This window comes from Schistocerca cancellata, chromosome 8 (assembly GCF_023864275.1).
Source record: "Schistocerca cancellata isolate TAMUIC-IGC-003103 chromosome 8, iqSchCanc2.1, whole genome shotgun sequence".
NCBI classification, from domain to species: Eukaryota; Metazoa; Arthropoda; class Insecta; order Orthoptera; family Acrididae; genus Schistocerca; species Schistocerca cancellata.
In genome coordinates this window covers 199,704,711-199,718,600 of record NC_064633.1, presented here as the reverse complement: position 1 = coordinate 199,718,600, position 13,890 = coordinate 199,704,711, and the positions used below count along the sequence as shown (strand labels likewise).

General features: G+C 39.2%; 1 protein-coding gene across 1 annotated transcript in view; it reads right to left on the bottom strand.

Annotated features, from left to right (window-relative positions):
• The window catches only part of LOC126094939 (THO complex subunit 2), a 313,848-nt gene that overhangs the window by 274,518 nt on the left and 25,440 nt on the right, over positions 1–13,890 (bottom strand). The window contains 2 exon segments of the mRNA XM_049909587.1: positions 5,301–5,429; positions 10,303–10,394. Of these exon segments, the coding sequence (XP_049765544.1) occupies positions 5,301–5,429; positions 10,303–10,394 (221 nt within the window).

Genomic DNA, 13,890 nt, shown 5'->3' with positions numbered 1-13,890 from the left:
TTGCTGACACTAAGAGTTGGCAATAGTATTCTGCATTTACCCTATGATCATGAAGAAAATCAACAAGTAATTCTCTTCTGTAATCAGAAAACACAGTCGCAAGAACTTTTCTGGCTGAGAGGAGGGTTTTTGCGTTCACTGGCCAGGGTCTAGACTCTCTTCACCACTCCTTACTCACCATTTCCGATTCTGGAGTGTAATGATGGATTCTTGCCTCATTACATGTGACGATGTGCTTCAAAAAATTCTCCACTTCTTGCCGTAACTGATTCAGAAGTCTCTCACAGATCTCCAACCTGACCTGTTTTTGTTATTTCATTAACAACTTCGTAACCCATCGAGCACTAACTTTATTACATGAATAGTTCCTTGTCAGTGGGTCAAATGAGATTATCTCCAGAATATTCACTTTTCAGTCTGCCTACATGAAAAAGTGAAGTCATTCTGAGAGGCAGTTATTGGCTCCAGTTGATGAACAATCAACAATGCCAAGTACTACGCCATTAACACTCAAGCAGGGGCGCTGATTCTTGTAACAACAGCGGGCGCGCGGCGCACTTGTACACATGTAGTCAAAAGCTGTCATTATGCTACAAAGGGTAACATGTATGAGCTAAATCACAGTTTAATTTTAGTTTATTTAAACAACAATACAAAAAAACTATATTACATCACTAATTTATTATTTGATTAAACAAACAAGAAACTTTCGTATCATTCTATTGCTGCAGCTCACTATTCCAACACTTTTTAAGCACATACTGAACAAAAACACTCTTTCATTGCAATATAAAAGGACAAACCCTTTATATCTTGAAGAAGTATCAGTTATCACAAATTTCCTTCCACCTACACAGTTAATTGTCTTACGCATTTTCGGAAAATGCTTTACACTTCTCACATGTATGCACTCTTTTTACATGTCCTTTCCAAACAAAGCTATGGCATGAGTTACACCTTATGGTAGTAGATGCGTTTCTTGCTTGTCCTCATGTCATACACCGACCTCTTTTCTTGATGGTAGGCTTCACAGTTCTTTCAACACATTGATCTTTGTGTTTAACGAGGAAAGTTGCCATGTCGCCAGGAAGTGAGCTCTTTCCACTAGTTGAGGCTTCATAAGAGACAGGGCTAAATCTTTCAAGAAAATTCTTCTCTTCTTTTTTGGATTGGCCTCATTCCTGCTATATCCATTAGATCATGGAATACAACCAATAGCCATCTTCTTGTCACCCGTGCAACAGAATATGCAACTCCCAGTTGATAAAATGCGTCGACTCCTCCCTTCCTTATATTGTAACCCAAAACTATCTCTGGTTTACCTGTAATTTCGTGAACAATTCCAAAATTGTGCTTAGTTCAAAGTAATATAACTGCCATGTTTTGTTTCAGCACATACAAAACTAGCGTCATATCATTCTGAAAACCAAATAAAGAGGAGTGGATAGGCCTACACTTCTCAGGTAAAGTTCTTGTGGGATCTCATGTTTGTTTTTTCTCAATGTGCCATGCATGTTAGTCGCTTTTTTCAAAAGGAATAGGTAGTGTACCAATTATCCATTGTAACGTTTCTTCCTTAGACTTCAGTGTGAGTAACTAGCCTTCCTACAGTATCACAGGGAGAATTAGAAACATTGTATGGCCCTTAGGTTATTTTCCACAATATACTTCAATATTACTAGTGAAGAATGTTTTAGCATCTGCTAAAACAAAAATCTTTATCCCTTACTTCATTCGTTTGTTCAGGATAGACTGAACAAAAGAACAGTGATCCCAGGAAGGTTGAAACTTTTCGTGTACTGTCACAAATTGTCCTACACTATGAACGTTCTTGCAGGTCACCACAAAGGCATCCAATATTTGCCTTATTGCAGCAAGTTTATCAGTTACTCTTCTTTCTTGCATTGTACTCTTGTCGTCAAAATGGATACCTAATAAAAGGAACAGAAATCTTCTGTAGCTCATCACAGCTCTTGTAATCTCGATACCAGTACCATTTGCTGTCCACAGTCCAATGACATTTGTGTGGTTTGCTTTCTTAGTCCTGATGAGATACAGCAATCCCAACAACGCCATAGTTCACACCTTGTAGTTTCCTTAGCATCCCTTTCTCTGGAATATTACACACATTCTTTCTTAGAGTGAATGTATATGTTCATGTATTTTACAATTTCATCAATCATTTCCAGGCTAAGTATTGTCCACAAAGCCTCTGTTTCACTTGTGACCCCTCTGGTAACACACATAGGCCCACAGAATACTTTCAAAATATTTTTTTCTTTTTGTTTTCGAAGTTGCATTATGACATATTTTATTCCATTTACATGTTTCGTCCCTCCCAATAACAATACTACCAGTAGAGAGTGGCTATTCACAGTCATCTTCTGAATCATGGACTTGATCAGAATCTGAATCGCGGTCACTTCGTGTGATAAATTCCTCTTCTTCTTCTTCAGAGTCGTCACCATTTACGTTGACTGGTACAGAGGTGAACTCTGAATCCTAGTTGAATAACCAATCAAGCTTGTTGTCTGTCAGCTTTGATCTCTCCTGCACAGTGATATACCCGCCTTTTACGTGTTATCTTTCGATTTGTTTAAAAAGGAACGAAATAAAAGTGAAGGAAAAATTACTTACATGATCAGGCGCGTGGCGTATGTTGTACACTAACACGAGACATTCACAGTTTATTTTAAATTACTGTAGCTCACATGAACCTAAGACAACCCAACTTCTCACTGTGCTAGCTGAAACAATAATGCAGGAATAGGCAGGGGCTCGTTATTATAAAACAACAATGGAACTGTGCATGACAATGTTCTTTGCAGTTGGCGCCCGCTCGAGGGTTAAGGGAAGGGGGGGAAAAACCCTGACGAAGAATTTATGAGCTCAAGAAGGACAAATTAGCTTTGATGAAGACACACTAAGACACCATCCAAGATGATGATACTTATTATTTGTTGAGGAGCCCAGGAATGTGTGAAACACTTTTTTTCTTCTTCTTCTTCTTCTTCTTCTTCTCCTCCTCCTTCTTCAAAGGGAAACATTTGTAAAATTAACAATACATAAGCTTCTGAGTAATAAATGGGACACAGTTAGTTCCGTACAAAGTTCTCCTTCAAAACAATGACTGTGCACAAATTCACACTACTTTATCATTACACACGTTTTCTGAAAAACAAAAATCTGTTCCGCTTTGAAATTTTTCCTGAATGTTTTGCAGCAAATACTGTACTACAGTTCATTGTGTAATATGAATAACCTTTTCCAGAAGGGTTTAGTTCTTCATTTTTGTAAAAATAGTTCCTACACACTGGTCCATATTCTGAAAAGAGTCCATAATCTCAATTTTTTTTGTGCTATCATTGATCTGATGTGCAACTGGTGCTTCAGTGACCACAAGGACAATTAACAGGAGGTTCAGAGAAAGAGGGCAGAGCATGCGACACCCCTTGCACCATCTACCATTGACCTCTGTACCCAACCAAGATCGTTTGCAGTGATGTAGGGTTTATTCAGCCTCATTGACTGGAGAAGAGTTGTCTTCAGTGATGAGGCCTGCTTTGAATTGAGCCAAGACGCGTCTGGAAATGCCCTGGACAGTGGTGGAATGCCAACCTGACTGTCATCTGCCTTACAGCCTGACAACCAAGAGTGATGGTCTGAGGTGCCATTTCTTTTCACAGCAGGACCTTTTTGGTTGTCATCCACAGCACCCTTACAGCACAGCAGTACAGTGACCATATCCTACTCCCCATTTTGTTGCCCTTCATAGCAAGCCATCCTGGGCTTCCCTTTCAATAAGATAATGGCCACTTGCATACTGTGATTTTCTACAGACTGTCTTCGTACTTACCAAATCCTACCTTGGCCGGCAAGGTCGCTAGATCTCTCCCTGATCGAGAATGTTGGGAGCACTATGGGAAGGGCCCTCCTACAAGCCTGGGATTTTGAGGATCTAACACAAAAATTGGACAGAATTTGGCATGATATCCCTCAGGAGGACATCCAACGAGTGTATCAATCAATACCAACCCAAATAACTGTTTGCGTAACGGCCAGAGGCAGACCAACACATTATCCACTTGCTCAATTTGTGAAGCTCTTTTTCTTGAATACATCACCCAATTTTTCTGAGGTTGTAATCATTTGTTTGTCTGTACAAGTACATCACATCTACCGATTTCTGTCCCATTCAGATAATTCCTTCGTTGTGCAATTTTTGGAGTGTATATCAAGGTTACTACTATTTCAAAAAATTTTTTTTGTACTTTTAGCTACATTTCACTCGCAGTATAATGTACAGTCTAACTGTTGCAAATGGTAAGCTACACACTATCACACTCTTTCAATACAAGATTATAAATCAAGTGCACGTCTGATAAATAGTGTCTTTTCAGAATGACATGAAAATGTAAATGATTTATTAGGAAGTCCCCCATAACTATATGTCAAATGATCAGAAAGAATAGTTTCTTCAAAATCGAGCGAGAAACGTTATACAACTAAAAAATCAAGCAAATCAAAAGTAGCCATGTTATTTCTTCACAAGGAAAGTAAAGGTACTTATGAAAACTTTGGTTAAAAAAATGTGGCATACACTTTCAAGTTTTTTTGCAGGGTGAAAATTGGAAAATGAGGCTTTTCCTCCTTCAAATAGTCACCTGTGATGCCCAAGTGCCCAATGTAAACACTCAGCTGTGAATGGGATCACTCATGTGTGTGTGGAGAAAGAGGTTTACAACTACACCCATGCCAGTTCTTGCATGCAATGCAAGCACAGGCACACTGGTGTAAATGCACCATAATGGAACACATATGTAGGAAAGACATATCCTCAGTTAAATTTGAGTCTGAAACTGATAATTCAAACACCGCAAGAGAGAGAGGGGACCGCACTTGTCGCAAAATATGTATATAATATAAAATCGAAACACAGACAGTTGATGGGCTTCCGTTCATAATTATATATATATCTATCACTATGTGTAGCACATGCAAGCATTACAGATACATTAAAATACAAAATTTATATTTTTAAATTTTCAGCTTACTTATTCCCGTATCAGATCATCAGTAAATTAAATACAATGCTTTGTAGGGGACGGACGTATGTAGTTACATTACAAAGTAAAGGCAAAGAGTATCTTAATTTATATATCTGAGACTGCTTATAACTACTCTGTGTCAAGGAGTAAATTTTCCTTATAATGAATTCATACCACACTTATATAGAACAGATAGTTTCTTTTGAGAATGTGATAATTTGCACTATAAATTTCACAGATGACACTATATACCTTTTCACATTCTTTGACAATAAAGCAGAGTCTCTGTCGTTCATCAGAATTGTTTTCCACACATGTTGTTTCTGCATCTACTATGCTTATAACATCCAGCACAATGGATGCCATGTCAACATGTAGTTCCTGTAAATAATAATAATAATAATAATAATAATAATAATAAATGAAATAAATATTAAAATACAATAAGATGAATGGCACAGACACTAGCATCTTACGGTAGAAATGATACATTAACAAATGAATGAGTGCATACTAATACAAATAATAATACAGCAGGAAAGTCCTGGCAGAATGTAAATAAATTAGGAGTAAAGAACACCATTCACTAAACAGCAGTAACACTGAGTTGTTGTCAGGCATACACAAAAAGAAAGAAAACTTGCTAGCTTTTGGAGTAAATCTTTCCTGAGCTAGCATGTGTGGACGCGTGAGCGCGCGCGCACACACACACACACACACACACACACACACACACACACACACACACACATAAACTGGGCCCCTACATAGTGCCAACTAGATGCACAATGCCATCATTGTAGTTCGGCAGGTAGACTGGTTGAGGTGGAGGATTTTTCCGGTGGAGTGGGTGCATGGAGAGAGGGAAGAAGTGGGCAGGAAGAGGAATTCACCTGATCCTCCTAAACCCAATGTGCCTCCACCTATCTTAAGGCATGATCCACATCTCTGTCCATATTAAACCCACTAAACACCAACAGTTCCTACAGTTCGGCAACTGTCATCCCTTCCACATAAAAAACTTCGTTCCAAATAGCCTTGCCATCCGCAGATGGAATATTTGCAGTGATGAGAACTTCCTTGACCACTATGCTGAAGGTCTCATGAAGGCCTCCACAGACAGGCACAATCCGTCGAATATACTGTGCAAACAAATTTGCTGTGTTGTATCCTCACATACACCTAACCCTCCATCACCCCCAAGGATCAGCTCAGAAAAGTGGCCCATTGCCAACCAGTACCAACCTGGACTGGAACAACTAGACGATGTCCTTCGCCAAGGTTTTGATTAATTATTATCGTGCTCTGAAATGAGGAACATCCTACCCACGATTCCCCCCCACAAAAAGTGGTATTCCATAACCCAGCCAACCTTAACAACATCCTAGTTCATCCGTCCATCCCTATGCCACTCCCACTTCTGACCACTTACCACAGGGATCATATCACTGCGGAAGACCGAGTTGCATGACCTGCCCAATCCACCCACTCTACACTTCCTATTCCAGTCTGCTCAGAGGCTTACCACATCCTGTCAGAGGCAGGGCCACCTGTGCAAGCAGCCACGACCTACACTAACTCTGCTGCAATCCCTGCACAGCCACCAGTGGCCAGTAACAAAGTTGACCACCCCGTGTTACATCATGCATCTGAGCACAACATGCTCGATTTCAATGGCTGCTTCACAACCCAAGCCATCTTGATCCTTTCCTTAAGCACCAGCTTTTGTGAAATATGCAGGTGGGAGTTATCCTTCAACACATCCATCTCTCCTGTAACCTTTCTGGCCTCACGGTCTCTACCAACTGTCTTCGTAGCCCCCCACCCAACGATTTTTCCTTCCTCTGTCCTATTACACACTACCTATTCACATATCCACTCCACTTTTGGCATGTGCCGCTCCCCACCGGGTTTGGCACCTGTGCATTGCATGCCTCACCCATATACCTGCCACATCTCCCACATATTCATATTCATCCACATCTACAAACCTGCCTCCTGCATTCCTAGTAAGCAAACTGGCTGCCTCCCTCTGAGCCCCTAGCTAACCCAGAGCCAATATCTCTTCCTGCCTCCCGCCTCTCTCTCCATTTACCTGTCCCAACTGACAACTCCTAACCCATCCAGTCCACTTACTGAACTGTGGCCAGTGGCACTGTGTAGGGGGCACAGGTAGGTGTGTGTGTGTGTGTGTGTGTGTGTGTGTGTGTGTGTGTGTGTGTGTGTGTCTGCATACTCTAGCTCAAGAAAGTGTTAATTCCAAATGCTAACAAGTTTTCTTTCTTTTTTGTGCGTACTTGTCAAAGGCCCAACACTTCTGCCTCGGTGTGTGGTCTCCTTTACTCCTAAATTATTTACTAACATTATTTAGGAGGAATGTAGGAATGATACTGGCATGTTTTGCAAATCTCTCCTAGGAAAGCTGGGGGCATAGAATAAAGGCAGATATAAACATAAAAGTATTTGGTCATTGAAGATTTTCTTGTTTATATATAAAAAAAACTAGCTATTCTCTTTTGAACTGACACATTATTCACATTTATCTAGTGCAGTCTGGAGGTGAGGGTGGGACTAACACCCAAACATCGTAGAATATTTTGTTTTCAGGAACTGTGTAATTCCAAAAGAATTTAAATAATTTATGGTAAAGACCACCCACTGAATAGTTGTATCCAAATGAATGTGTATGACGTGGCAAGTGGTACCGTCTTTCGACAACTTGAACTCTTAGTCATGCAAATGGGGGAAAACAGAGGATAAAACAGAGGGAGAGAAATAATCGAAGCACTGAAGATATATTAGTGTTTAATGTCCCATCAACAATTAAGTTAGTAGAGATGGAGCACATCCTAAAGCAGGGGAGGGATGGCAGAAGTAATTTGGTCATCTCCTTTTGAAAGGTACTATCCCAAAATTTGCCTTAAACATGAAAACCCTAAATTTTTATGGCTGGAGGGGAATTTCAACCAACATCCTAGCAAATTAGAGTTCAGTGTTTTAACTGCTGTGCCATGTTGCTTGCTAGAAAATATCAGCGTGGGTGTACAAGGAGGCACCCAAAAAAAGATGGAATAGCATTGTCGTGGGCAGAGCTTGTGTAATACGCAATTCTGCTGCTAAGTGTGTATAGCGTAGCTCACTGGCAGTTCAGGGCTGTCTGTGTTGTCGACCTGGTTTCTTCTGTTCATCTGCAGTGACTGTTTTTACTAGGCTGTTTTGTTCTTGGTTTTCTTATAATAATGGTAAGTTTAAGTGTTCACATGCAGCTGTGAAATTTTGTTTTCTACTCAGTAAAAATGCTGTTGAAACTGTTTTAATGTGGAAAACAGCTTACCAAGATGACACTATGGGAAAAACTCAAGAGTACAAGTTGTTTGCTTTATTTAAAAAACTAGCGACATGTCGACTGATGACAAACATTGTTCCATCAACTGCATGAATTGATGAAAATATTGAAAAAACTCAAGAGCTTGTGCTGGCAGCCCATCGACAGACAACTGATCAACTGTCAGAGATTAGTGGGTTATCTTGCAGCTCAGTTCAGCGAATTTTAAGGGAAGATCTGGGAATGAACAGGGTTGCTGCCAAGTTTGTTCCTCGGGTTCTGATTGACAATCAAAAGGAATTTCGAGTTGACACCTATCGTGCTTTGGAACAACAGCTTGAAACTGACCCAGATTTTCTCTCAAAGGTCATTACTGGTGATGAGTCGTGGTGTTATGCTTACGACCAAGAAACAAAGCAACAGTCAAGCCAATGGAAGACGTCATCACCCAAAAAATTGTTGTCAAGTCATATCAAATCTCAGAACAATGCTGATTTGCTTTTTTTGATGCCAAGGGCGTATTGATTCAGAATTTGCTCCCCCTTGTCAGACTGTCAATCAAACCTTTTATTTTTGAAATTTTAAGAAGATTGCACAACTGTTCATCAAAAAAGACCCAATTTGTGGTTCTTCCACAACGACAACACACCTGCACAAAAATTCATCTCCATTAGACAGTTTTGGCTAAAAATGGCATGGTTCCGATGCCTCATGCACCTTACTAACCTGACCTGGCTCCTTGCAGCTTTTTCTTATTTGCGCACATGAAAAGGGGCATGAAAGGGCACCAACCAGACAATAAGAGTCAAGAAAAAAATGAGGGAGGAGCTGTCAGCCATTTCTAAAGATGACTACAAATAATGTTTCAAATAGTGGAAACACCAGTGGGACAAATATATTAGTTGTATTGGAGAGTATTTTGAAGGGGATAAGGTTGTTTTGTAAACAGTTTGAAAATATATAGCTTTTAAAAAATAGTTCCAATTATTTTTGGGTACCCCCTCATAGACGTAAGTTGCAGCTATGTTAGATCTCAAACTTCTGCACAGCCTTTAATTCGGGTATGGCCACCTATCTTCCATTCACCATATTAAACAGCCACCGACAAATGTGACCGAGAGCAAAGTTGCCACTCAGTGACAGATCGTACAGCTGAGCACAAGCTGGATCCCATCCTGTCAATATAAGATTATCTGAAAGATGTAGACAGGACTTACCCTTACATGACATTCATCAATCGCACAATGTCCTTGAGTTGAATCTATTATAGCCTCTGTACTTAATCCACCTCCCCTAATATTTTACCACAAAAATCACTTGCATGTGATCCCTCTACCAAATTAATCTACATCCACACTTCTCTCTTCACAATCTCCCTCTATCTACGTTCCATCCCCCCTCCACCAAATCCTTGCCTTCTATTTATGTACATATTAAATAACATGCCCTTCTCTTACCAAAGAAACCTAGCAAACACCACATGTGTATGCCATTCTCTTGCTGCCTCTAGGTCTATACCACAGTCATCTCCTTCTTACTTCAACCCTCCCTTCCCGTATCTCTCTGAATCCTCTTTCACCGATTCCACCTGACACAAACCCCTTACCTTACTCCAACCGCTTACAATGTCAGAACAATGTAGTCCCGTGCGCACACTTTGTGTGTGTGTGTGTGTGTGTGTGTGTGTGTGTGTGTGTCGGGGCACTCTCAAACTGTGGTGTAGTGGACTGTTCACAAATGGTTATCTTGTACTTTTCTGACTGTAAACTACCCAGGGCTTTCTGGTATTTTTAATTATTATAATTCCTACAATAACTATTCTTACATTTCAAATACAAAACTGAAGAATGTGTTGGTATTACTCCACAAAATACTTAATGTTAAATGTGCTAAATTAATTTAAAGTTGTTAAAAGCTCAGAAAACTCACCAATATTTCCCCTAAAGCAGCTACAGTGGCATCCCTTCTTAGGGGCCCTTTGATGCCATGCCATATTAATTCATACACTGATCTTGTCAAGGCTGAAATAAGAAACAATAAAATATTTAGTCAGGGTCATTAATTTGTCCACTAGAGGCACAATTAATAATTATCTTTCAGAAAATTTTATATTTAATTGAAAATACCTCAGAGATGATTTTTATATCAATATCACTGCACATATTTTCAGTAGGGCACTACGTGGAAAAATGAGGACCATGAATTTCCACTGTAATTACATGTAAAAGTGTCAGGCACTAACAGAAAATTATTCTGTTGATTGGAAGGATACCATCTTTAATAACTTCAAACTATAAATATGAAGGGGGAATTATTTCTCTTAAAATGTAATCTCTTACCGAAAGTTGGTAACCCACACAACTAACGAGACAGTGCAGCATAAAATGCTTCTGATGTACAAATGTGCCATCCAATATCTTCCAGCCTGAGTTTCTCCATCATCTAATGAACCTTCTATCACAACTTTCCTTCAATAATAAGTTGTACTACATGATATCTCTCATGCCTCCCTCATAAGATGTCCTGAGTATTGTGTGTGTGTTTGTTCCATAATCTGTAGAAATTCTATTTGTCTTTTCATTTGATGAAAGAAATTGACATTCAATATTTTCAGTATCCAGGGTATACACAAGAGACAGCAATATAAATACATTTCAAAGGCTTCAATTAATTTGCTTGAGTCCCACATCTAAATATCACAACCATAAAATCAGAAAGAGCATGTATAATACCAAATCATTTTGGTTCTCTACTGACTGCAGCTGACCTCATGAACAATTTTCTCATGTTGACTTGTGTCCTGCAGTGTGCAGTTGTGGATTTTATCTTTCACTTGGAGTTGCATCGAGTTGCATTGATGGTCCAAACTAGTGCTTGGTATTTGAATGAAGACACTCATTCAACAGAATTTCCTTTTATTGTCGGATTCATTTGGATTTCTCTGGTAGACAATACAATGATTTTGGCCTTGGAAGGGTTAATAAATGAGCCAAACTCTTCACTGAGCTTAAATAGGTAATTTATCATGCACTGGAGAGCAGTAACTACCCTGCTATGACTGTGGTCTCATCTGGATATCCGACGCTAGTAAGACCCTCCCCATTTAGTGTATTTCCTCCTAGCATCTTCTGTCAACAGTTCCTTGAAAACTACCTTAGACTAAATGTTAGATGAAGGAGATAAACATCCTTGACGACCACCTTTTGAACGCCTTTCATGGTCGAGGTCATTACGGAAGTCCCTCAATCAGTTTTAAAATCTGCTATCCAGTTCTACTACAAAATAGTGATTATATGCAGATCATTTCATTCAATATCAATATGTCAACGAATATTTATTAGTTTTCCATGTTTCACACAGTCAAAGGCCTTTTTATAATCCATAAAGCAAGTACAGACATACACATTCATATCCTTGCACCACTACACACAAGAAACTGCCTCGTATGTGGCAACACAATTTCTGGAACTGAACTGATGTTTTAATGTGTATAATTAGCAGAAAAATTTCAATTATTGGAGACATCAGTCACCACACTGAGGCAAGATACAACTTCTTTGACACTGGTATGAACAAAGATGTCAACTAATCAGTTATCACTGGTAGAGGGTAAATTTAATTGAATTACAAAGCTGAAAGTATTTTGTAGACAGTTATGATTTTGGTGAAAGAAACATGAGAGGAGAGAGGATGTTACAGTTTGGGCGGTCATTAACATACTGGACTTGCATTCAGAAGGATGATGGTTGTTTAAGTTTTCTTCGATTTCCCTAAATTGCTCCAGGCAAATTTCACAACGGTTTCTTTGAGAGGTACAGCTGATTTCCGTAACCATCCTTCAAACGTTACAAGCTTGTGCTCCATATTTAACAACCTTGATGTCAGTAGGACGTTAATCTTCCTCCCTCCCTTCTTCCCTGTGGACCTATGGGTTTAGCATTCTTTTGAAGTTTCACAGCATATGCAACACCATTCTTTGTTATTTCAGGGCTAGTTTCATTTATTATCTCATTAGGTGGAGGAGGAACATATCTATTATCCTAAATGAGGATTTCAATTTGTTCTTTCCACCTTACCCACTACAATCCAAGATGAGGTCAATTACAATTTCAAAGAATTTACTACCTTGTTTCTCATGAAGCCCACGGTGCTCTTTTACCTTTCTATGCAGGTTGGAAAAAGAAAAAGAACATAAAAATGACCCTCCTGAAAGACCGCAATTTCATTGCATTTCTGTTATGTTTGTGTACCTTGGGCTTCTTATGTTTTCATTCCATGTCTTTGTGCAATTTTTGTATTAACTGTAATCTTTCATTTTATATTTCTTCTTTCATTCATAAGTTACAAAATTTCATCAGTCACTTGGTTCTACATTTTGTTGTCACTGTTGTTGGTGCATCCAAGATTTGAATAATACAATCAATGTTGAAGATCCAGGTGGGCTCTAATTCTCCTGGGCAGAATGATATTTATCATTTTTGTGTGTAGATGGTTGAGCACTCCTAGCAGCTTTCTCCAAAGTGAAGCATTTTAAAATCCAATAGTACTGGAGTACAAAGTCTGTTAACAATGTACCATTTTAACACACACCACAAATTTCTTCCCATGTTGTGTAATCACAATCAAATCAGTTTGGTTCCTTGCAATACTTAAGTGATGTCCTACGAGGGAGTATGAAGAACAACAAATCAATTTGCTCCACAGAAAACTGTGCCAGCCAGTCTCCTCTCACGTTTTTATCGCCAAAACTGTTAACTGCCTACTGGGTCATTTCATGCCAAGTGGTTTAGAGATTCCTGGAAGACCATCACAGATGTCCCCAATGAAGACTGGTAAAGTTTCACAATCATTAATTAAATGTTTCTGGAGAAACAGTAATTTGTTTGACCCCCACAGTGTAGCGACTACAGTGTACCTGTCAGTTTTTCGAAACTTTAAGACATAATATTCCTGGTAATATTTTCTCAAAAGAAACAAAACTAGGATATCTTGAACAATTTTTAGTACTCTCTTAAATGAAATAATAAAAAAAAAAATGACCTAATGAGTGATTTGCATTTTGATACAAGTTGGCCAAAAAAGGCACACTCCAAAAACTATGAAATTTACACTACTGGCCATTAAAATTGCTACACCAAGAAGAAATGCAGATGATAAACGGGTATTCATTGGTCAAATATATTAAACTAGAACTGACATGTGGTTACATTTTCACACAATTTGGGTGCATAGATCCTGAGAAATCAGTACCCAGAACAACCACCTCTGGTCGTATTAACGGCCTTGATATGCCTGGGCATTGAGTCAAACAGAGCTTGGATGGTGTGTCCAGGTACAGCTGCCCATGAAGCTTCAACACGATACCACAGTTCATCTAGAGTAGTGACTGGAGTATTGTGATGAGCCAGATGCTCGGCCAACATTGACCAGACTTTTCAATTGGTGAAAGATCGGGAGAATGTGCTGGCCAAGACAGCAGTCGAACATTTTCTGTATCCAGAGAGGCCCGTACAGGAC